Raw genomic sequence first — 23,230 nt, forward strand, 5'->3', positions numbered from 1 at the left:
CCAGTTGAAAACATACAATGCGATTAATTTGAGAATAAAACGCTCTAGCATTGGTAGTTGTGGTGAGCATCGCCACGGTTCGTCGACAAGATTTTTGCAGAAGCTGCTGATGCAGCTGAAGAACGGAGAAAATGCCTATCGAAAGATACTGGAATACCTGTTGACCCCAATTAACGGTTTCCCCTTGTGAAGCGCAATGTTCAACACAAAATTTTCATTTCCCATCCGAAGATTTTGCGAGTTAAGTTCGATACTTGCAGAAATCTTCACAAGCCCAATCCACAGCTCGCACTTACCATTGTTTGGAGCGACTTCGACCTTCTCCGCTAAGCTTGATTCCGCATCCATTTTTCCACCGTTTTAACGCTATATAGCTTTTATTTCTTCTCTTTAGCCCGCGCTTCTATCTTTCTCTCCCTTGACGGCGTATACCGTTTGCGGTCCTTGTCACACCAACCAAGAGCGGGTGCGTTCGGAACGCTGCTCTTTGCACGGAATATTTCACACACAGCGAAGAAAGATGTCCAGCAGCGGCCGAATGGCTGAATCTTTCTACAATTATCACTACGAAGATTAACGTTCACCGGAAATTTTTCACCGTTTTCTGTCGTGGCACACCCAATACTTTCGATTATCACCGGTTTCGACACGGAATAACGCAAAAAACACGACTAATTTCTGTTTCGCCGAGCTCGAACGAGTCGCTGTACTTTTCAATGCATACGAGCCAGCGTTGCCAAGAGAGGCTGGTTGGCCAGCGACGCGTTAGCTGTCACCGATGACAGCTGAGATTTGGATTAGTGTGAAGCGTGAGAATGAGTCGATTTTATGCGTGATTCAAAAAATATTCTAACAAGTCACATTGTGGACATTATTTCTGTTCATCATAGTAGTAAGCTAATATATGTCTGTCAATAGTTAAGCAATATAAACGGTTCCTGAAAGCTGATGTTTTCGAATGGATGAATTGCTTAATTGTTTGGAGTCACTGCACCGTGGCCGCCATTCAAAATGGAAGATCAGTTTGCAAATCTTGATTGATGCCGCTAGTATGAAAAATTTTCTTGAATTTTATGATACACTTTCTATTTCTTTCTGTGTTGGTGTTGAACACCCATGTGAAGCTTTCTCTGAAGCATTCATCTTTCTGTTTATATTTTCCAATTCCACACTGAAGAAAATGACTATTTTTAAGTTCATAATATTAAATGTTCCGAATAGGAGAATATTTGTAATCCTACATTGTTAGAGTTAATCATTGTTCGGCATTTGGAAGAATTACACTTCCATTGTATAACAGCTATAGAAAAAACTCAAATCACTATTCAATAAACTAAATTAATTTTGATTAATAATAATAATAACGTTATATCGACTACAACTAGAGATGGGCAAACCGTTCACGAACGGTACGAAAGAACTAGTTCGCCAGAAAGAGTGAACGAACGGTCGCACTTTTTTAAAGAACGGTAGTTCGCCCACGAACTGATTGCGAGCGAACGGTTTGTGAGCGAACTGAATCCGAAAGAACTGTTTGCGAGTGAACTGTTTGAGAACGAGCTGATTCAGAATGAACTGTTTGGGAGTGAACTGTATGGGAAAAAACTGTTTGAGAACGAACGAGTGCAGCTGAACTGATTTGCGCTAGACGGAATGGATAAATATAAAGAGAACGTTTGTAAGAAAAATGAAACGATATTGTTATTTAAGTATAAAATGCATGTAACGCAAGGTTTATTTTGTTTATGTATACTCAATTTGTGGTTGAAAATTAAATTAGATTTTCGTAGATTTAAAGGCTATATATTTTAAAAGCTATATATTTCCAATTTCATGTATTTTCAGAATCAGAATCAAGATGATGGACAAGATGATGATGATGGCCAAATGGCTTTCAATCCATTGTTTGACATATTGCATGTACGTGTTATCGTGATTGTTTGTATGATTGACTGCTGGATTTGTTCTCTGAATGAACCATTATGAAACATGATCTTACAAGGAACCTGTGTTTTGTCCTAATAGAAAATATGAAAAATTGCACATATTTTGTGCGCATCAACTTTTTAAATATACTATTGTCGATAAACATATTTTCACATACACATACATATTTGCGACTTTGGAAGAAAAAGCACCTTATCTTTCCCCACTAAATTTCAGAAATATAAATCCCATATGAATAAAGAAATCTCCTATCCAATCCAACGATATCAATGAATAGCTGTCTATTGATTTTGGGTTCCAGCTAATATTCTATGTTGTTCTTAATACCGCTGAACGAAAGAGCGAAAGAACGGTTGAAAAGAACTGATTCACTTAGGTGAACGGTTATTGATTGAACCGTTCATCGAAGTGAACTGTTTTGCCCATCTCTAACTACAACGTAGAATCGAAATCTACGTCTAGTCTTTCAGTAAGGGTGCCAAATCAGTAAATATTAGAGATGGGCAAAACAGTTCACTTTGATGAACGGTTCACTCACTAACCGTTCATCTAAGTGAATCAGTTCTTTTGAACCGTTCTTTCGCTCTTTCGTTCAGCGGTATTAAGAACAACATAGAATGTTAGCAGGAACCCTACATCAATAGACAGCTATTAATTGATATCGTTGGATTGGATAGTGACATATGGGATTTATATTTTTGAAATTTAGTGGGGAAAGATAAGCTGCTTCTTTAAAAGTCGCAAACTGTATGTGAAAATATGTTTATCGATCGACAAAAGTTTATGTAATAATTTGATGCGCACAACATATGTGCAATTTTTCATATTCTCTTTTTGGACAACACACAGGTTCCATGTAAGATCATATTTTATAATTTTCATTCAGGCAAAAAAATCAGCAGCGATTTTCACTAACAATCAATCATACAAACAATCACAATAACACGTACACGCAATAGGCCAAACAATGAATTGAAAGCAACGAAAAAACTTTTTTCGCCCCAGCTTCCCCCAGATTCTTTCTGATAATCAGAAAGTATATGATTGTTACGCGGAATTGAAAAAATACATGAAATTGAAAATATATAGTTTTGCTTTTAAAACTACGAAAATCTAATCTAATTTTTAACCCAAAATTGAGTATACATTAACAAAATAAACCATGAGTTACATGCATTTTGCTCATAAATGACAAATCCTTTTATTTTCCTTACAAGCGTTCTCGTTATATTTATCCATTCCGTCCAGCGCAAATCAGTTCAGCTGCACTAGTTTGTTCGCAAACAGTTCGGCCGCAAGCACTTCGTTCTCAAACAGTTTGTTCCCAAACAGTTCACTCTCAATCAGTTCTTTGCCATACAGTTCACTCGTAAACAGTTCGTTCACAAACAGTTCACTCTCCAACAGTTCACTCTCAAACAGTTCACTCGCAAACCGTTCTTACGGAATCAGTTCGTTCACAAACAGTTCACTCGCAAACCGTTCTTACGGAATCAGTTCGTTCCGTTCGTTCACAAACCGTTCGCTCCCAATCAGTTCGTGGGTAGAACTACCGTTCTTTGAAAAAGAACGACCGCTCGTTCACTCTTTTCAGCGAACTAGTTCTTTCGTACCGTTCGTGAACGGTTTGTCCATCTCTAGTAAATATGTCACGTTTTCATGAAATAGTTTCAATGTTATTTACTATTTCTACTGCGAATTTGTTTTGATAATCAGCATACCAATCAAGCCGTGAAGGACCAGACGAGAACCCGTTTCAAAAAAGTCGTAGATATTTTCGATTTCTCATTTTAATCAATTGAAACTTGATCGAATACGCGTTACTACAAATGCTCCAGGACGCAGTGCTTTCAATCGTTGAACGTCGGAACGTCCCAGTAGGTTCAATACTTTCTCATGATCATGAGGATCTACACTGGATACGAAACATTTTAAGTATGCAGGGGAATCGTTAGCTAATGTGTGGAATAATCTAGCGATCGACGGATATTCCCTCTAAGCAGAATATATTGAGTTCGCAAACTCCAGAATTGATGAAGCGGAATAAGTACGATATTAGACCGAATGGCTTGTTCGTCACGTGAGGACATTATAGGGCCTTTTGCAAGTAGTGAAATGTAACGACTGGAACTGCTGTATTGAATCAAGGAGTAGTGTAAATCAACATAAATTTATATCAGTCCATGTTCCTCTCAGATTAACGCCAGATGGGTTGAAAGCACCAATCCCAACAGATGTCAGCTTTAATTTTCCGTCTATGTTTGTTCTAAATTCTATGAACATGTCGAAAGTTCTTCCGATGTCACTACTTGCATATCTTCTTCTTGGATGGCACCAGTGGCGTAGCGTGAGCGGGTGACACCCGGGGCGGCTTACTAGGGTGTCACCCCTCCATAATACTAATTTTTTATTCTTGAGTGAAAAATCCAACTTATCTAAATAAGAAACGGATTTATTATAATATTGGGTTGGGGAAAAAGAAATGTTGTATATTGTCAATATATGGCAACACTTAAACATATCTTGTGTTGTACTTATCGCATCGGGTCATACTATACGGCTATTTAAAAACGACAATGAAATAAATGGCAACAAGTTTGCGAACAGAACGGTGCATATTTGACTTAAATTGGAGAATTTTAAGTATGTTAAATAAAGCGTCAAATTTCGATCAGAAATACGACATTTCTTTTTCCCCAACCCTATATTAGATAGGATGAACAAGAAATTACAAAGTCTTCACGTCTTGGCCACTGGAACTGACAGCTACAAAATAAGAAAGTAAATGAAATATGGTTTATTTGTGGATGTCGAAACGTGACTCAAATAAATTTTATGAAATATATATATCTTTGGAGCTGAGACCGACATTGATATTGTACAAGTGCTTCCCATGCGCTTTCACTCCCTTGTTGCAGGCTCAATGGAATTCGCAGCAATAACAGTACGGGGCTCAATGTATTAAACATTTCTGACCCATCGTTGAACGCAATTTTTTTAATTAATTTAAACTTTGATAAGCCTCTCCACAAGATGCCACAGAAAAGTACACGGTTAGAAGCAACTTCAAATTCATTGTAAGATTGTAAGTTAAGAAATCATGTTCAAGCCTAAAGAGTTGTCTACAAACCATATGGATAAGGCTTTTTTGTTTTGCTTCCTCAACAAAACCTGAACTCCTTCATTCGAACCTGACATGGTTGGAAAGGGTCGAAAGCCTGCGAACGGAACTTCATGAAAACTAAACCCTGACCTTCCAGTTGTTAAAAGATGTCGTCATTCAAATCTACAGCTTTTCCTACTCAAAACGAAAAAAACGGAAGGATAGGAGAGGAGTGATCTGTGATATAACCGCATGAACTACCGTTGGCTTAGTAATCATTTGTTTGAAGTGATGAATGGATATTTTGTTTTCCCATGGAATTGTCTTGCGACCTATTCGAATATATACAAGATAATATTCTTTAGCTTTTGGTCTTTTTTGACGATCGACACTCAAATCATCAAGACCTTATTCCTTATTCAATCCTACGTACAACCGAAATATCTATTCCGCGATATAAAAAGTCATCACGGGAACCCCTAGTTAACTGCCCAAATGTGTGCGAAATCATATTTTACCCCTTGGATGACATATTTTACAAGCAAACGATTTAGCATGTCCGTTCATCACGGCAGCAAAAGAAAAACGGATAGAGGTTGACCAGCCGACGCATCATGTATCATGCATGCATCAACCGCAGTCCAATCGAGACTGAAATGAAATTTAAGAAAGCTTTCACTTTCAAAGTAAAGATTTGAATAGTTTGATATCGAAGCAGTGCTCAAAAAACAAGTTTTTATGGCCAAGAAGTAAAAAAACATCTCTCGTAGATCTTTTATCTTTCGAATAATGTTATTTTCATAAATCGTCGCTCATCCTGTAGAGATATGACTGCTCAAAACCTTGTACTTCGAACGGAATCCTCACGTTTTCAAGACTTTGAATTAACACTACAGGACAGAAATGAAAGATGTAGTATAACGAAATAATGATCATAAAAAAAGAAAGATTCTATAACATGGACTTTTCCATAGTGATTTGTATTGTTAGATAATACCATAAATAATAACCGGTTACCTTAATTCAAAATCAGTTTTTTTTCAATATAATAAACTTGTCACCCCTTTAAGGGTGACACCCGGGGCGGACTGATACCCTCCGCCCCCCTACACTACGTCACTGGATGGTACTAACGTTCCCAGTGAAACTTTTGCCTTCTCTACTTAGGTATTACTTGCGTCATTATTTATTATTAGTAGTTAGTTGATATTTATATGCCGAATAACACGCCTCGAATGTATTCTCGAGTGGCAAGTTCTAGAATACGCGTGACCACAGTGAACGTTGGAAAAATCTTCTTGACGAAAAATCTCCCGGCCAGAACAGGAATTGAACCCGAACTCCCGGCGTGATAATGTGGGACGCTAACCACTCGGCCACGGAAGCACCCACTTGCATGTAAAGAACTCCAAAAAATCGCATTTTCAGCGATACGTAATTTGTGCACAACGCCCTGCTAAAATCGATACGCCCTATTGAAAAGTTACACTTGAGTCAAAATATTCCCAATTGCTGTGAAAAACTCATATTTTTTCCAACCTAAACGGAATACAAACTTTCATTCGAATCAAAAATACTCATGTTTTGTCATTTGTCGATTTCATTTGGAATTGCTCATAATGGTTCAAGGTTGAACTCATATGCACTCCCTTATTTGAACATATATGAAGTCTTGTCTTCTTTGTTTTTAATAGGCTTTAAACTTTGCAGTTCATTCGCCTCTAATATATGAAGTCCCAATCTAAGAACATTAAGAGTGATAGTCGGATGGTGTCAAATAATAAATAATGTATTAATCTTTCGGATCAGAGAAACACCAAATTTTAATTGTTCTGTAGTATTTACATTCTCACCGACGCACTTAAACGTTAAGATTCCTTTTCAAAATACTTCAATTTTATCACTACAAGGATCACAATGGGTTCATGTATTCTAGAATGCCAGAGCAAAGCTTAAAACCTATCGTGCGTATCAAAAAACCTGTAAGTTTGCGCGTTTGTGGCCGGCACTTGGTGTATGTGAATTCTTAAGTCATGGAACGCTCGAAAGCATACAAGTTTGGATTCTAAAAAAGCTAAGGCACACAATTATCTACTCTCATAGGCTGCTTCTCCTCTTCGTTCTGGGCCAAATTTCCATTCTTTCGATTGTGTTCGTCAGTGAAAGGTAACATTTCCTTTTCATAATCGTTGGGTAGCTTGACCAACCCATCTACGAATCCACTGTAAGGTGGCGGCCCAATCATGCTTAAAATCACTGGTAGTAGGACGAGTCCGTGGAAAAGCCCTAATAAAATAACTAGAAGGAAGATTTTAAAAAAGGTTCGATAGGTGTAGGCTCGGGATCCCGATAATACGCTAAGCGCAAGAATTGTTGAACCACCGCCATACATGACTGCGGCTCCTATGTGAAGGACAGTTTCGAGTGCGCGTCGGTTTCTGTTCCCGTGACTGATCGTTAAGAAGGTGTGCCCGATGTGTGCCGCATAATCAACGCAGAGTCCAACCGCTAGCTGCAGAGCAATGCAAGATACCAAGTCCAATGTAAGGCCCCACTGTTGCATGAATCCACCAACGTTTACTAGTGTTAGGACGACACACACAAAGATCCAAAAGCAAATTTGTGGATTAACGATCAGCACAGCCGAACAGATCATCACACCGATCATGGCAAGAGCCAAATTTCGATAGATTTCGGTATCTATAATCTCGTCAGTGACCCAGTTTCCGAAGATCTTAGCCCACAGTGTATTGAATCGTTCTCCGCTCGCTAGATGGCTGCGAACAAGCATGTCTTCTATGGCATGTTTGGCCGGAATATACTCCTCTCGTTCTTTGAATGGCCGAAATTTGAAGTCGATAGTGGTGACCGTGATGTTTGGTGCCGGTTTCCCGCATTGAAGCTTTGAGGAAAATTTGAAGTTCATCTGAAAGCGTCCACCGTCATGGCTGAAGAGGAATTTGGAGAGATATTTGCGGAAATCCGCGTCGCTGAGCACTTCTTCCCCAATATCTGAAATAACATATAAATAACATCTTATTTGAGGTTATTCGATTCGATTAGTTACCTTTATCATAATAGGTATGTACAAAGTCTTGGAATGGTGACACCCAAGAACTGACACTGTGCAATATATCTGTTCGATTTTGTAGCTCATGCGTCAGATGAAGCAGGTCCCTTAATTCAGTCGTGTAGTTGTAGCTGCCGAATAGAAGCATCGCCTCATAGCCTGTGTTTGGAAATTGTTCCTTGGTTTTGGTTATGAATTTGCTATAGTAGGTTTCCTCGGGAATGAACCAGTTAGGGTCGAACTTCTGGCGCAGACGAAGCAAATTCTGGACGTTCAAACCGGTCATGATGATCACGGTAAGCACTATTATAGTCTTTCCGATTTTAGTCAGAATAACTTTCGAGTAGATAACATTGATAAATCGATGCATAAGATTGTATTCACACCATCGTCTGGTGGTCTTTTCATCGTGTTTTATCCACGGTACAAACGAATTTCTCCGCGCGGCTATTCGTCGTTCGTCCAAGGTGAATACCGCAACGTAGAACGTTATCACGAAGAAGAACATCATAAGCACTCCAAACGCTGCGTAAATGCAGAAGGATTGCAACGAGGGCAGCACGGTTATTGCACCGACGATAAACGCAACGAGGTCGGTAAGGGATGTCACTGTAATCGATGCGCCGGCATGTTTCAGCATCAAACCCATCCGCTCGGCGAGGGGTAGATTAGAATGAGTTTCGTGGATCTTACGGTAACAGGCCATCATCACGAAAATGTCATCCACACCTATTCCCATCAGCAGGAAAGGTAAGCTTGTGTGCACTGGGCCGTATGAAACTCCGATGAGAGCAACGATTCCGCAACCTGCCACGAACCCCATTCCAACGCTCAGTAGTCCAATGGAACCGAGGATTATCTGGAAATATCGTACTATTTTTAACATTTCTACTAGCTTCGATTTCATGTCACACGCTTACCCTGAATTCAGTCCAGCTGAACTTTGACAGCACCAGCTGCATGTAGACGAACATGATGAATCCTCCGAAAATCAACTTATCAATGTCCTCAAACATTGATGCGGCACTGATATCACCATAGCTGCGGCCTGCTGCATAATACATCTCGGTTTCTCCATCGGAGTAATTGACCTTGATCTGGTGAAGTCGCTCCAAAAACTTACCCTCCCAAAGCATAGAATCCTCGGTTACCCAGTCTTCCGTACCGGCCGCATTCCCGCTTACATCAGCATCTACCTCCGAATAGTTGACGTGTATCATCCAGTTGGAGATAACAGAGGTTGCGGCCACAATGCGACCACTCCAGTCGCGCTGCACGCCTCCTAGCATTTCGGAGTAATCCATGGTGTGCCCAGTAACGGGACTGATCCTAGTTTTGTTAAGCTTGTCAACGATCTGCTCCTTGGTGAGACTGGCAATCACCTCACGATCGTATTTCCACAACTCCAAAATACTGAGATCCATACAGCCGACAGGAAGTTTCTCTATGATCGGACAGTACATGAACGCAGGAAGGTCTACGCTAGGATTGAAGAAAGGCTTAGACTTCTTGGGGCGTTTTGTGGTGGTCAATGAATATGCATCGTCTCGTCTGGACCTTTCATTGGAGGTGTATTCGGCAATTAGTGGAACCCTGGAAAAAGGAAGTTTCGATAGAGATTGGAGTTTACAACTTGGGCATAGCGTACTTGAAACAAACATCCTCCCAAGAAACGGTTTCTCCCTTGCTGTTGACAATTTTCATCGCTGAGATCTCGTCAGTTATAGTCGCCATCTGTAAAACAGGATATTCATTCTAAGAAGTATTTTGATTGGTTTACCCCCATTTCATACCTTGAGCAACACTTCCGGTGTCAACACGTCTGGTGCAGTCAGTATTACTGCTTCGATCCTGTTTCCCTCCTTGAAATGTTCGATCAACCAATTGGTATCGTGGAGGAACTTCGAGTTCTGTGGAACCCATAGCTTCATTGGGCTTTTCTCCTTGTGAAACCGGATAAACCCCACGCTGCAGAGGGCGACAACGAACCAGCTGAGGGCGATGGTTCGCCAGGGGTTATTCGCAATGTGATGACCAAGTCTGGGAACAAACAAGTACACAAGGAATGAAAATAATTTCAAAGAACTTAAGAGTCTGAGCTGGTGATTATTTTTAATAGCACACATGATCACGAAATAACTATTATTACATTCAAATTTGAACTTGTCTTTGTTCAAATCCCGAAAAGGTGTGCTGATAACTAGCTACGGTTGGGTGCACGAGCAGAGCGATTTTTACTAACGTAAAACAAAAAACAGACACGCGATATAGAACACGCTATAAATTGCTGTTTTGAGAATTAGGGTGAACGACTGCGAGTACAATGAGTAGCAATGATATGACTTTGTTTTATATCGATTTGCGGTGGGACCATCGCAACGAAAAGACATCGTAATTTCTTCCAGACATAACGCTATGTTCGAGTATGTTGTTTTATAGCTTGAACATGCAAATGGGATTTTCAATGAATCGGCTCATGTGTTTGGGTGACATTTTTGTCGGGATCACTAGGGCATTCTAATAAATGCATTCAGTTTCAGCATCATTATTAAGTGAAAAACGTCAGCTGTGTAGCTCCGATCGGTCAATGGGAGAAATGACTTCGCTATTTGTATGAACATGGCGAGAAGACAGATTCAGGTTTCGACGCGTGTAACTCGTTTTTCCTCTGCTCGGCAAAGCTTTAAGTCACGTGTGTTCAAACATACGCGGGAAATATTGAGAAGAATGACAACATCTGTTTTGTTCAGTTCATTTAGGATGGTGGATGTAACACTACGATAAGCTTGAGCTTGAGCTTGGATAGACTGTATACTTCGTAGATGCTCTTCGTGATTGACCCGAACCAATGAAATTGCACAAAGAACACACTGAAAGGCGCTTAGGAGTAGCAAACCATTCCCATTGCGTACTATATGGGCTGAAAAGTCCCGGGATTTTTAATGAAAACAATCGTTTTTGGGCAACGCTGTATTTATTCCTGAACATAGTTTCCTTCGAGGGTAATAAACTTGGTATAATGTGTTTCCAACTATTCGATTCCCTTTCTGTAGTACAAAACGTCTATGTTTTCGAAATATGCCTCAGTGCCTCTCTGCAGACTGCCTATTGAACTCGGGAGTGTGGTAATGGATCCACGTTTCATGCTTTCTCACAAAGCGTCGAAAGAAGTCCACTCGATTACACTTCGACAACGCCAAATAAAGATTTGAATAAATTCGGCTCTGTTACAGCTGAATTGCTAAATGAGTCTAATAAAATAAACAGATGGGATAAAAAAAAAACGCAAAACCGGCTGTTCAATCATCAACGCACGGCTGTTTTTAGTCGACGGTCAGCAAACGCGGTATCCATCGCGCGGATAGCTTTTTCATGTTCAAAATGTCGTGCAAAATGTATCCCACTCGTTCTTTCGAAATGCCTTCAGCCTCAGCTAACTTTTACACTTATACGATTTCTGGATTCGTGGCCTCTTTTGGCGAGGTGCATCTGCCGTGCTTGTATGGCCCATTTTAAATTAACCAAACCACTGATAAACAGTTGTTCTCGAAGGAGCAGAAGTGGAATACCATTTCGTCAATCACTGCATTGATTGTTCAGCAGTTTTGACGTAGGACTACGTCTTTCATTTCTATACCGGGGTGTAAAATCAAAGTTTCGAAAACGAAAGCGTTACGCCGGAGACCGAGATTTTGAGCGTTAATAGCTCCTAAACAACTGAACGAAATGGTATGATAAACACTTCATTCGAAAGATAAAATGTCTACGCGTTATATATTTGTTACTTTTTGATCCAAAAACTTGTTTCAATAGTCTTAAAATTGCTTTCAAAACAGGCTATTGAAATCACTAATCGGTATATAAGCGAGCGCCGCTCGGAAATCCACTCAGTTCTAATTGAACGGCGATTGGGGTATGTTGTCGCTGTTGTGGTGAAGCTCTTCGTTTACCATGAAAGCGCTGATGAACGGTGTCACCAAGAGCCTGTGCACCTTAGGCCAGAAGGGAATCTATCAGGAGGAGAGTGATGCCACAAACGGTTCCCCAGGAAGAGATTGGAGCAGCCGCCACACACACAAACGCGCGCGGACCCCTCGTTTGGATGCCATTCAGCATCGAGAAAATTCCGGAAAGATTCAATCGTTGCTGAAAGATAATCTGCTAGTTCCCCTGGGAACTGAAAAATACATTCATGCGAAAGAGCTCATTTTAATGTTTTCTATCCATGTAACACTGCGACCAAATATTGTTCAATTAAGTGCTATTAACAGGTGGTTATTGAGTTAACATTAACCACTGGTAGGCTTCGAGTATCGAGGAAAATCTGGAAAAATCTATTCGTTGTTGAAAAATAATCTACCAGTTTCCCTGGGAATTGAAAAATACATTCATGTGAAATAGTTTATTTTAATGTTTTCTATCCATGTAACACTGCGATCAAATGTTTTTCAATCAAGTTCTATTAACAGGTGGTTATCGAGTTTGCGTTAACCACTGGTGGGCTTCGAGTATCGAGGAAAATCTGGAAAAATCTAATCGTTGCTGAAAATAATCTGCCAATTCCCTGGCAATTGAAAAATACATTCATGCGAAAGAGTTTATTTTAATGTTTTCTATCCACATAGTACTGATGCGATCGAATACAATTGGTCTTGTGATTTTTCAATCAAGTGCAATTAATTGGCAGGAAAGCTTCTGAAGATTATTCTCCCCCATCGGTAGAATATTTTCGTATCGAATACAGTTTGCGCGCGCAATGGAAAATGTTTCGCATCACGAAAATCATATAATTTTCAATCAATTATTGCTCAGCCGCCGAAAGTTTCAAACTCAGAGTTCATTCGCCTCTAGTTTGCCTTCCAAATTGCCATCGTAAACCACACCTTCTTTCGATTCAATCACGGACAAAAAGCATACTTAAGCGATATTCTGGTGGTGATCGCATTCATTTTTCGTGAGGACATTGACAAGACAACATCGTTACTGAACGAGCTGACCGAACTGAACGGGCTGGATAAGCTGGACGGCGAGGGATCGAGGGATTTATTATATCACCTGACCTGACCTGAAACGCATTCAGTTTGTTTGGGACTGTGACGGAGCGTAGAAAAGCTGATCCATCAGAAAGAGAAGACGACCGAGAGAATACCAGCATCGAAAATTGGTTCTGCTTAAGACATCGGAGCAACCGCCATACAACACATACACGCGCGCAACTCTTTACGTTTGCTGGTTATCGAGAAGAATCTGGAAAGAAGTGATCGTTGCTGCAAAATAATCTGCCAGTTCCCCTTGGAACTGCAAATTACATTCAAGCGAAAGAGTTTATTTTAACGTTTTCTATCCATATAATACTGCGACCAAATACAATTGGTTTTGTGATTTTTCAATCAAGTGCAATTAAGAGGTGGTTATCGAGTTAGCATTAACCACTGGTGGTGGACTTCGAGAAAAATCCGGAAAAATATCGCTGCTGCTAAATAATCCGCCAGTTCCCCTTGGCATTGAAAATAACATGCAAGCTAAAGAGTTTATTTTAATGTTTTCTAACCATATAACACTGTGACCAAATACATTTGGTTCTGTGATTTTTCAATCAAGTGTAATTAGCAAGAAAGCTTCTGAAGATTATTCCTCCCCATCAGTAGGATATTTTCGTGTCCAATATTGGATGCATAAAACCTTGTACCTCCAACGTAACTTCAAACAAATGATCACTAAATCAACGATAGTCCTACGTCACCATTGCGGTTATACCATAGATATAACCCATTTCCTGTTTTTTTTCCATTAAAAACCAATGTTTGAACAAAATACGATATTCCTCTTTTTCCATTTTCTATACGAATGCTCAGGTAGTGACAACAACTGTAGTTTGTGAACAAAGAAACGAAATGTCATGAAATTTCACACATAAGCTAGTGACATATGAACCTCTCGAAATTAATCTTGTTAATTTTTAGTGCAATGAAATGAATCTTGTTCATTTTCAGTCCATGTAGTAATTTATCGTGACGACGGAGAGTTAAGTGTGGGAAACCTGAGAAGGTTACCGAAAGAATTCCTCAAAAATGAATCGATCCGATATATATTCGTTATTCATCGCGCGTACACCCCCAATTGATTTTTAGCTCATGTTTTGTCATCCCGATTTATGACATTAAATGAGACATAACATAACAGAAAATGTCTTGACTCACAAATACTGGTAAGTATTTGTATAATATACCTGGTACAGCAATATAAGATTAATACGAGCGAGCGAAACAAAAGACAAATAAGCTTTCCGCATACTTTGCCACATACACGGCCCAGGCCGAGATATATATTGTTCTCCTTCATGCGCTCCTTTTTTACTCTTAGAAAACACTTTCGAACTTCATTTTATAATCAGGTGCAATATTATCACGTATTTGCTGAACAACTGCTGAAGCATCATTAGCCATGTGGATAAGGTGGTCGTGTAAAATAGCTTTGCATTTCAGCCGGCCCTGGTTCGATCCCCATTGACGTCGTATGGACTTTTTTTTTGGCACAATACCAAATAAAATGAGAAAAGAAAACAGAAAGAGATGTCTGCACGCATACATACAAACCATTTTTAAGCTTTTAAAACAGCTCATTATTTGCACATTTGACTCTCCAACACATTAAATGGCACCATTTCTGCCACAGATGAAATGTTTTCTGCTAACGCCAGTTTGGGTGTACACTTTAGAGAACTCCTATCGTGAAGACGGAGAGTTATCTTTAGGAAACCTGAGAAGGTAGCTGAAAGAGAACCTTTGAAACCTAAAGAAAACCTCTGAAACCAATCGTCCCAGAGATATATTCCATTATTCTACGTGCGTCTTTATTTGATCTCAATCGCGGTGACTTTTATTTGTGAAACTTGAGAAGGTAACCAAGAGAACTTCTCTAAATTTAACCGTTCAGTCGATATATGTTGTTACTCATCGTGCATACGTTGTATAGAACTCCAATCGCAACGGCGGAGTTATCGTTAGGAAATCTGAGATGGTAACCGTGAGAATTCCTCTATAACCAATCGTCCTTGCGATATGTTCCGTGTACGGCGACAGGCATTAAATTACTCCGACCATTCATCTCTTTTTATTTTGATTTGTTGTACAACGTAAGAACTTCACGACATTTACTAAGACGCGACGCGAGACAAGACAAACACTTATTGTTCTTACTTTTTAAACGGTTTAAAAATTACCTTAAATATCGACCGGTTTCGAGCGCGATGCTGTCCATCTACGGGACAATGTCCGATCGGATTATTCATCCCTCGGCTAGGATCGCGTCAGCCTCGGCTAGAGTCGAATCAGCCGGTTTAGTCATTTTTTTGTTTACGTAACAGCCAAATACGCAATATGAAGAACTTGTAGAAATCATCTGGGATGCAGAACAACTATTGAAAGTGAAACAACAAAGGATGGATACATAAATTGGTCGGTGTTAAGTTAGACCGGACCATGTGACATTCTTATGATTTCGAGAAAAACGAACTTCAAGTTCAGTGCTCTGCAATTTTCAAACCATTTATCCATTTATATTTATGAAAATCAATATTGTTCTCAGAAATGTTAGCTACTCTCTGGCAATACTTTGACGTATGATAGTTGTAAAAACAACTAGTATCGCGCCAAAAAAGGCAGTTATTTGGCTCCCTATACGTACATAGTACAATCAAATGGAGCATTTTTTTTGGATTTGGTTCACTATGACTGAACAATTTCGGAATATTTCTCAATCAAATAACAGCTGTGAGTCGATGTGTGCCATTGTGTTATGAAAATTAGAGTGAGAAGGACTGCGTAAACATTTGTTTGCGTTCAGCATAACAGTCTCTGCCATTTGCTACAAGCATGAGTATGATTGCACGGCTTGCATTATAAAGCATATACTTCCCATTTTCAATCATATTAGGCAGTATTCCTTAATAGAATCGGCAAATTCAAATTCATTGCCATCACTAGGGTCTAAACCGCACTCTGAAATAGCACATTTTGCGATCATTTACACCGAAGACCAGCATTTTCAATGATCCGCTCAGTCAGAGTGGACCATGTTCATTTTTTAATATACTCAGAATGTGCACATTTTAGAGCTTCAAGAAAAAGTTTTGCTGATTTGGATTCGGCGCTTGGAAATTGTTCAAATTCAATATACAAATGATTGATACATGGTCCATTCTGTCTGCACATGATATAGAGCCGTTTCCCCATGATAAATGGTACATGGTCCGCTCTGACTACATACTATAAGGGGTTTTCGTTGATCAATCATAACAATTTCGATCCGTTATTCCTGCTCTATGCGAGATTTTCCAAATCTGATAAATGTGGTATGTAGTTTACATAATGCTTAACCAAATGTAATCAATAACTCTAAATTAGGGGGCCTCCGTAGCCACATTGGTTGCGCGTTCGCTTAGTAAGCGATCGATCGTGAGTTCGAAACTCAGGGCCCTCATTGACCATCTTTGTGTTGTTACAGAATAACTACGTCCACGCAACAATCATCAGCGATGGAGATCGATCCACGGTCGAAATATGATCGATTCATCCATACAATTGCTCTGCTCTGCAAGACACATCGGGCTGCTGTTCTATAAATAACTCAACAATGATCAATCAACTGTCTCCGCTGCCCGGTCTAACTGGATAATGGAAGAACAGATAGAAAACTCTTACGCCTAAATGGCTGCTACTGTGTAAATGTGTGTACCATATGGAATGGTATAGAAGGGAATACTCTAACGCCGAAAAATGGCAACTGTGTTGTGTAATGTGCTAATTATAGATATGATAAATATGTGACATGTACACGATTAAAATTCGGCTCTGTTACAGCTAAAATGCCAATGAGCCTGAAATAAATAAATGGGACAAAAAAAAAATAACTCTAAATTTTCAATTTTGCGACTTGGTCCCCTCTGACTTAACACCGACTAATTGGAAAGCGTGTAGGTGTGGTGCGGGTAAAACGGACTAATTTTCGGTCTGTCTTTATTTCAGTAAAAACTTTGGGAAACAATTTTCATGAAATTTTTGACAGGATAATTCGATAAACAGTACATTGAACTGCAAGAAACTGTGTTTAAGTTTTGGGAGACATGAGTATCCAATGCTAACACTGGCTCGTATAACTTCATTTCGACAATTTCGAAATCACTTTAAATACCTTGGTTTATGATTCCAGGATAATAAAATCGTCATGGAGTGGCCAGTGTAAAATATCTAAGGGATTTATTTCCCCTAGATGCTTAGCAAGACTTTTCTCTTATGGGCTAAGCCCCTTCCAAAATTCCCGTAATCGCGGCTATAAAATTTGTATTCAATAGATGACACTGCTTACCGAGTGTCGCATATTGCCTAAAGTATGGCGTTCTTAATTTTCTAGCTATAATTTCTGCCGCAACAGCCAGCGTAGTCACCCGATCTGAACCCTATAGAGAACCATATTGGAGATCGTGAAAAGATTCGTGCAAACGAAGATTTCGAAAAATAAGCAGCAACTGTGGGATAGGATCCCAGCTTGTTGGTACGCCATCCCGGTCACCACGAGCCAGAAACTGGTGGAATTAATGCCGAACCGGGTGCGTGAAGTGATGCGTGACAAAGGTTACACGATCAAGTGCTAACCCTAGAAGCATTTCACGGTATGAATTTTCTTGTTTTTATTTTTTTACCATGAATTTTCAAATCGGTCTAAATTTTTGTCGCATCATTTGAGTTGTTAAGTATGCTCAAAACAGATGTTATAAATTTCTTCGAACAATGCAAATAAATTATTTTAAATGGATTGAAAAACTGGATTGGATTATTTTTTCTCATAGTTTCGTCACTCTCTTTTTTGCTCGAGCAGTGGTCTTAAAGTTTTGTCCGACACTGTATTAACAACTGGGGTGGCATTGCGCATTTCGAAACGAGTAACTCGTTTCGAGAAAATTCGAACTCAAATCGAAATGGTTTTAGTATTACGTATATTTTTCAAGTTCAAATTTTCGGTGTACAAGATTTAGAGAAAAATTTGTCTCGTAGGAAATGTAAAAATTTTGGGTTCGTAAACAAAGCTGGTCAAAGGCATGTCAAAATGGTCGAAACGAACAAAAATCACTCGTTTCGAAATGCGCAATGTCACCCCTGGTCTGTGTTAAGTCAGGGGGATGAAGTCGCAAAATTAAAAATTCTGAGTTATTGGTTGCATTATGTTAAGCATTTTGCAAGCTACACACCACAATTATCAGATTTGGAAAATGAAGCGTACAGTAGGAATAACGGATCGAAATTGTTTTGAATAATCCTCGAAAACCCCTTATAGCACTAAACTTCAAGTTCATTTTGCTCGAAGTCATAAAAATGTCACATAATCCGGTCTGGCTTAACACTGATCACGAATTTACTATTTCACATTGGTGCATATGTGCATATTGAATTCATTGCTGTCCCATCATGAAAAACTATATGTGAAATTTGCACATCTCTGTTTCACTGATCATGAAAGAAAGAAGAGGCTTTAAACTTTACAGTTCATCGCCTCTAACCGAAAACAGAGGACTACCATGGTTCACTATGCTGTGAACGCAAACGAAACACAGTAGCCGACGACACTGCTTCCGCCATTACCACTGCGATTATCATGCATCGTATGCCCAAAGCAGACCATGATTTGGAAACACGTGCTGATGGGGGTATGGCATTGTGTTGTCAGCTTTGTAAACAAGTTGAACAGGCAATAATGGAGTTGATTCGTGAGTAAAAGTTGTTCGATACATTTCCACAATACACAATACTATTATTAATACTATTCATTAACTCACATGGTTATAATAAAGTTTCCAGTTTCTCTAAAAAAATCACATTAACAATGGAACTGTTTTCAACATCATATCAGTGACTGACTGATTCGTTGACCCCATGCCGGAGTTCAAACATGCGCACCGTTTCGCTACCCTAGACATAAGTCACACGAGCGGAACAGGGGAGATGCGGAAACTTTGTTGTGAAAGTCAAGGACGATGTTGCGGCATGAGTCGTTTTATAATACAATTCATGTAAACACTTCTTTTTTTTTTGCCGGGGACCAAAAATAAACAACATAGAGCTCGGGTAGATGGTGCTATATCAGGCCTTTGTCAATGCGAAAATCAATATTGGTACAAGAAGTGCAGAACACACTACCGTTGTATAACTGTTGTAAAAGAATAGTGGTCAGTTGAACATCCTAATCGTACACATGTTTACGAAATCAGCCAAAAATTAATAACCGCTTTTTTGCTGAAGGTTACATCCTATGTGAATCCATTTGTAAACGGAAGCGCATCGAGAACTTGATTTGAAGTGTCTGCAAAGCTAAATTTTTGTGAATCTCCTTACAAATTCTGCGCAAATATAGAAATAGTTTGGGGAATTCTGAAAAGATGACGTGTTTCGATTGTTAACCATTTTGGCTTCTACCGCCGAAGGAATCGAGACTGCTGAAGGAACCGCGAACAGGAGGTGGCTAATTGGCCGTGTAAACAATGCTGAAGAAGTCTGGTAAATAGAATTTTGCAGCCGCAGTTGATTTATTGCTTATTTTTCATGAGTCACGATACAAGATCATGTTGCTTTCAGTTTTGAAGAAACGATGCGGAGATTTCAATTGTTATAAACATTTTCGGTATGATCTTTATCTGATGAAACCGTTATCGTCCGCTGTTTTCTTGGTTCAATATTTCCTGATGTTCAGGGACTGTAATGATTGAGTATCTATAATGTAATGTATTTGTTGTTTCAATCTATATATGATTGATAATTTATCAACTATCTGCACCTTTTAATGTGGAGAATTGAAGGTCGATTGCTCTTGAAGAGAAACGGTTCAAACAGAAATAAATGCTACTGGATGCATTTCGATAGAGAGTTTCTTCTCTACTGAACCTTGATCTTAATTTATGCATTGATAAAAATCATCTAGCGCAGAACGGACTATATTTTGCACTCACCTGTAGAAGAACTCTCCGATCGCAATCGAAACATGGTAGGACAGCTTGCCGAGGCAGTTAAGCTGCTGATATGCACTGGACGGTTTCTCGATTTCTCCTTCCACTGCTGAGGGTTTCCGGTGCCGTCCGTTCTGGTTGGTAGTTCCGTTAGCAGTGGCACCGTTAGCGCTAGCAAGGTTGGGCATTTTGTAACGGCCATTCTCGGTCAGCGGTACAGAAGCTTCCGTGGGCGGCATTTCGCGCGTGAAAGGTTGACGTTACACTAGTTCGGAGGTTTCAATTAAACAATCGCGACTTGTTCGCGTACATCGGACGAATCGTGGAGAAGATTGACGGAGGTCGCGTGGTTGTACTTGAGAGTTGTTTATATGGTAATTTGGGTTATTTACTCTGTTTTCCTACCGGCTAGAATCATTGGCATTGTCGGACAACTGTTTCACTTTCACGAACGGCGCTAGTTTGCTAGTTTGGACGGTGGTTTTATGACGCTCATATTTCGCTGTAAGTGCTTGATTTGGGAACGTACATTGTACGTCTGCCTTTCGGGTTGCTCAATTGTTGGGTTTATTTGCGCTTTCTGGGCGTTAAGTAGCTTCTTCTCACTGTGTACAATCTGTTGAAAGATTTTGAACGTATAGTATTCGCACATTAGGGACAGAAGGTTGAATGGGTTATAAAAATCTAGGTTGATGTCTTTTGTCTTTATATCGTCTAGAAATCATAATATAATGGGTTAGTTTGCTAAATTGTTATATTGTCTGTTATAATTTCGTTTTAAATGATTTATCGTTAATAGAAACACGAATAGAAGTATGGTGTTTTTCATTTCGATTTTAACATTAAAAAGGTGATTCTAAATGGTATGGATTTCATTACAGTACTACTAGAGGTTTGCGACACCCTCCTCTCAAAATTCATTGAAGCTTTGGTGCTATGGAGGTACAGGGCGGACTCGATTCTATACAGTCTCGGATTTATTTTCACTGTATATAATCGAATTCTGTATATAATCGAGTCAATTTTTTTTGGTTTCATTTGATCGTGATCGGTTTTTGAATACAAAACAAGAATTTAATTTTTGATCCATCCCCTTAAGCGTTTGAGAGCGGAGGAGAGCGATAGCGCTCCTCTTGTTTCTGCGGGAAGCACCTTTCAACATAGGATTTTGTCTTTCGGGAACATATTGGGGGTACAGACTGATAAAATCTAGATTCTATCGCTTATTGCGCTTCTATTTTTCGATGGATTTTAAAAATGGCACTTGAAAGGCTAAAGCTTTTATAAATACACCGAAGCTCATTCGCATTTTGGCATATTTTGCTCCGCACTCAAACGGTCTCTCATATAAAAAACCGAATTCATTCGGGAGGATCATATTTGATGAAAATCCTTCTACGCACATGTTCGAATTTGAACAATGACAAAGTAATAGAGCTTTTTGTTTGTTTCGGACTCTGTTGCCTTAAACTGGCGCCACATTGAAAATGACGCTACAGAAGACGATTCTGTTGCTTCCATTAGAATGACGTAAAGGATATAGTTGTGATACATCAAAATTTGTGGATTTAAATAACATTTTGGAAGTGAAAAACTGTTATTATTAATTTTATTCTAAAAAATCATATTAAACATGATTGTTTCTATCAATTAAATTGAAGCTCTCTAATCGCTCTACAATTTATTCTTTGATTCCCAACTCCTACCTATCTTAATTTTGCTGCAATATTGATATAAACAATTTCTGGGTTCTTTGATTCCCAACTTCTATCTATCTTAATTTTGTTGCAATATCGATATAAACAATTTCTGGTGAAAATCCAAACAAAAACTTCAAAAATCACGATTTTTACCCCACTGTACATATAATAGCCACTTAAATTTCACCTAAACATTGAAAGATTACATTTTTCCTTGAAATAAGTCATATTTGTAATGCAAAAAAAAAATCAAACTGTATATAATAGTGTCCAAAATTGTATATAATCGAATCACATAAAATCGAGTCTGTGTATAATCGAGTCCGACCTGTATATGCTTATTATTTTTTCAAAATTTAATCTACAATGTCTTCTGGAAAAATATAGTTTCCTTAAAGGGAAGTGTAAAAAATCGCAACTCCTACAAAAAGTGTTCTGAATTGTCTGATATTTTATAAAAATGTGGAAAAATTATAATTGATCGTGTACTCGAAATATGTGCTTTTTAAAAACTATGATGGCAGATTTTTTTATAAATGGTAATATACTTGATTGTAAGTTGTAAAATAGGCATATTTACGGAAATGTTGATAACTAAGTTTTTCTTACAACAATTTTCGTTATGTCTAAATTAATGGTAAACCTTATACCAAATTTCTTCACACTATGTTTTTGCATGAATTTATAATTAAATGTCATAAAAGGAGTGAAAATTATTGGTTGTTCACTAGAGAAAACGAGTGTACCAGTACAAGCCCGAAAAACTTTCTTTGACGAATAAAACTCAGTCTAAATTGGACACTAACGGGGTTACCATATCTACAGAATCATCTGTATTTATACAGATTTTTCAGACAGTTTGGAACCAAGAATCTGTAGTTACAGATTACAGATTTTTGGTTTTCATACAGATTTACAGATTTTTCAAAATCACGTTCCAATATTAGTTATAGCTCGATGTCAATAATATTTTTTCTCATCTCACCAATTTAATTCATTGAAAGGTGTATTAATAAATAAATAATAAATAATAAAATAATAAAATAATAATAATAATAATAATAATCCCGAAAGACAGCAACACATTGAACCCATCAAAGTACAGACCGATAACGTGCCTATCGAGTCTGTACAAAATACTGAGCAGCATAATTACCGCCAAAGTTTCTGCTCACTGCGAACAGCATCACATCATCGCAGAAGAGCAGAAAGGATGCAGGAAAAATACGCATGGCTGCAAAGACCAGGCCATCATCGACGCAGCCATAGTCGGCCAGGCGGTATATAACCAGCGGAACCTAAGTATGGCCTACATCGATTACAGGAAGGCTTATGACTCCATACCTCACTCGTTTCTCGTCCGGGTATTGGAGCTCTACAAAATTGATCCCGTCGTCGTTAGGTTCCTGCAGCAC

General features: G+C 38.9%; 2 protein-coding genes across 6 annotated transcripts in view; both read right to left on the reverse strand.

The window, feature by feature from the left end:
• The window catches only part of LOC129774854 (titin homolog), a 35,694-nt gene extending 34,918 nt beyond the window's left edge, over positions 1-776 (reverse strand). The window contains exon 1 of one of the 2 annotated variants that reach the window (XM_055778868.1): positions 297-776. In XM_055778868.1, coding sequence (XP_055634843.1) covers positions 297-348 — 52 coding nt within the window. In that variant the 5' untranslated portion in view covers positions 349-776. The remainder of the gene's footprint in view (positions 1-296) is intronic. The other variant, XM_055778869.1, reaches the window with a different exon arrangement.
• Positions 777-6,842: 6,066 nt separating this feature from the next.
• LOC129778662 (protein patched homolog 3-like) overlaps positions 6,843-23,230 on the reverse strand; it is a 55,164-nt gene continuing 38,776 nt past the window's right edge. For all 4 annotated transcript variants that reach the window (XM_055785708.1, XM_055785709.1, XM_055785710.1 and 1 more), the window contains 6 exons: positions 20,119-20,731; positions 9,914-10,160; positions 9,769-9,854; positions 9,041-9,713; positions 8,118-8,979; positions 6,843-8,062 (listed from right to left, as the gene is read on the reverse strand). In XM_055785708.1, coding sequence (XP_055641683.1) covers positions 7,125-8,062; positions 8,118-8,979; positions 9,041-9,713; positions 9,769-9,854; positions 9,914-10,160; positions 20,119-20,354 — 3,042 coding nt within the window. In that variant the 5' untranslated portion in view covers positions 20,355-20,731 and the 3' untranslated portion in view covers positions 6,843-7,124. The remainder of the gene's footprint in view (positions 8,063-8,117; positions 8,980-9,040; positions 9,714-9,768; positions 9,855-9,913; positions 10,161-20,118; positions 20,732-23,230) is intronic.

This window comes from Toxorhynchites rutilus, chromosome 3 (assembly GCF_029784135.1).
Source record: "Toxorhynchites rutilus septentrionalis strain SRP chromosome 3, ASM2978413v1, whole genome shotgun sequence".
Classification (NCBI taxonomy): domain Eukaryota; kingdom Metazoa; phylum Arthropoda; class Insecta; order Diptera; family Culicidae; genus Toxorhynchites; species Toxorhynchites rutilus.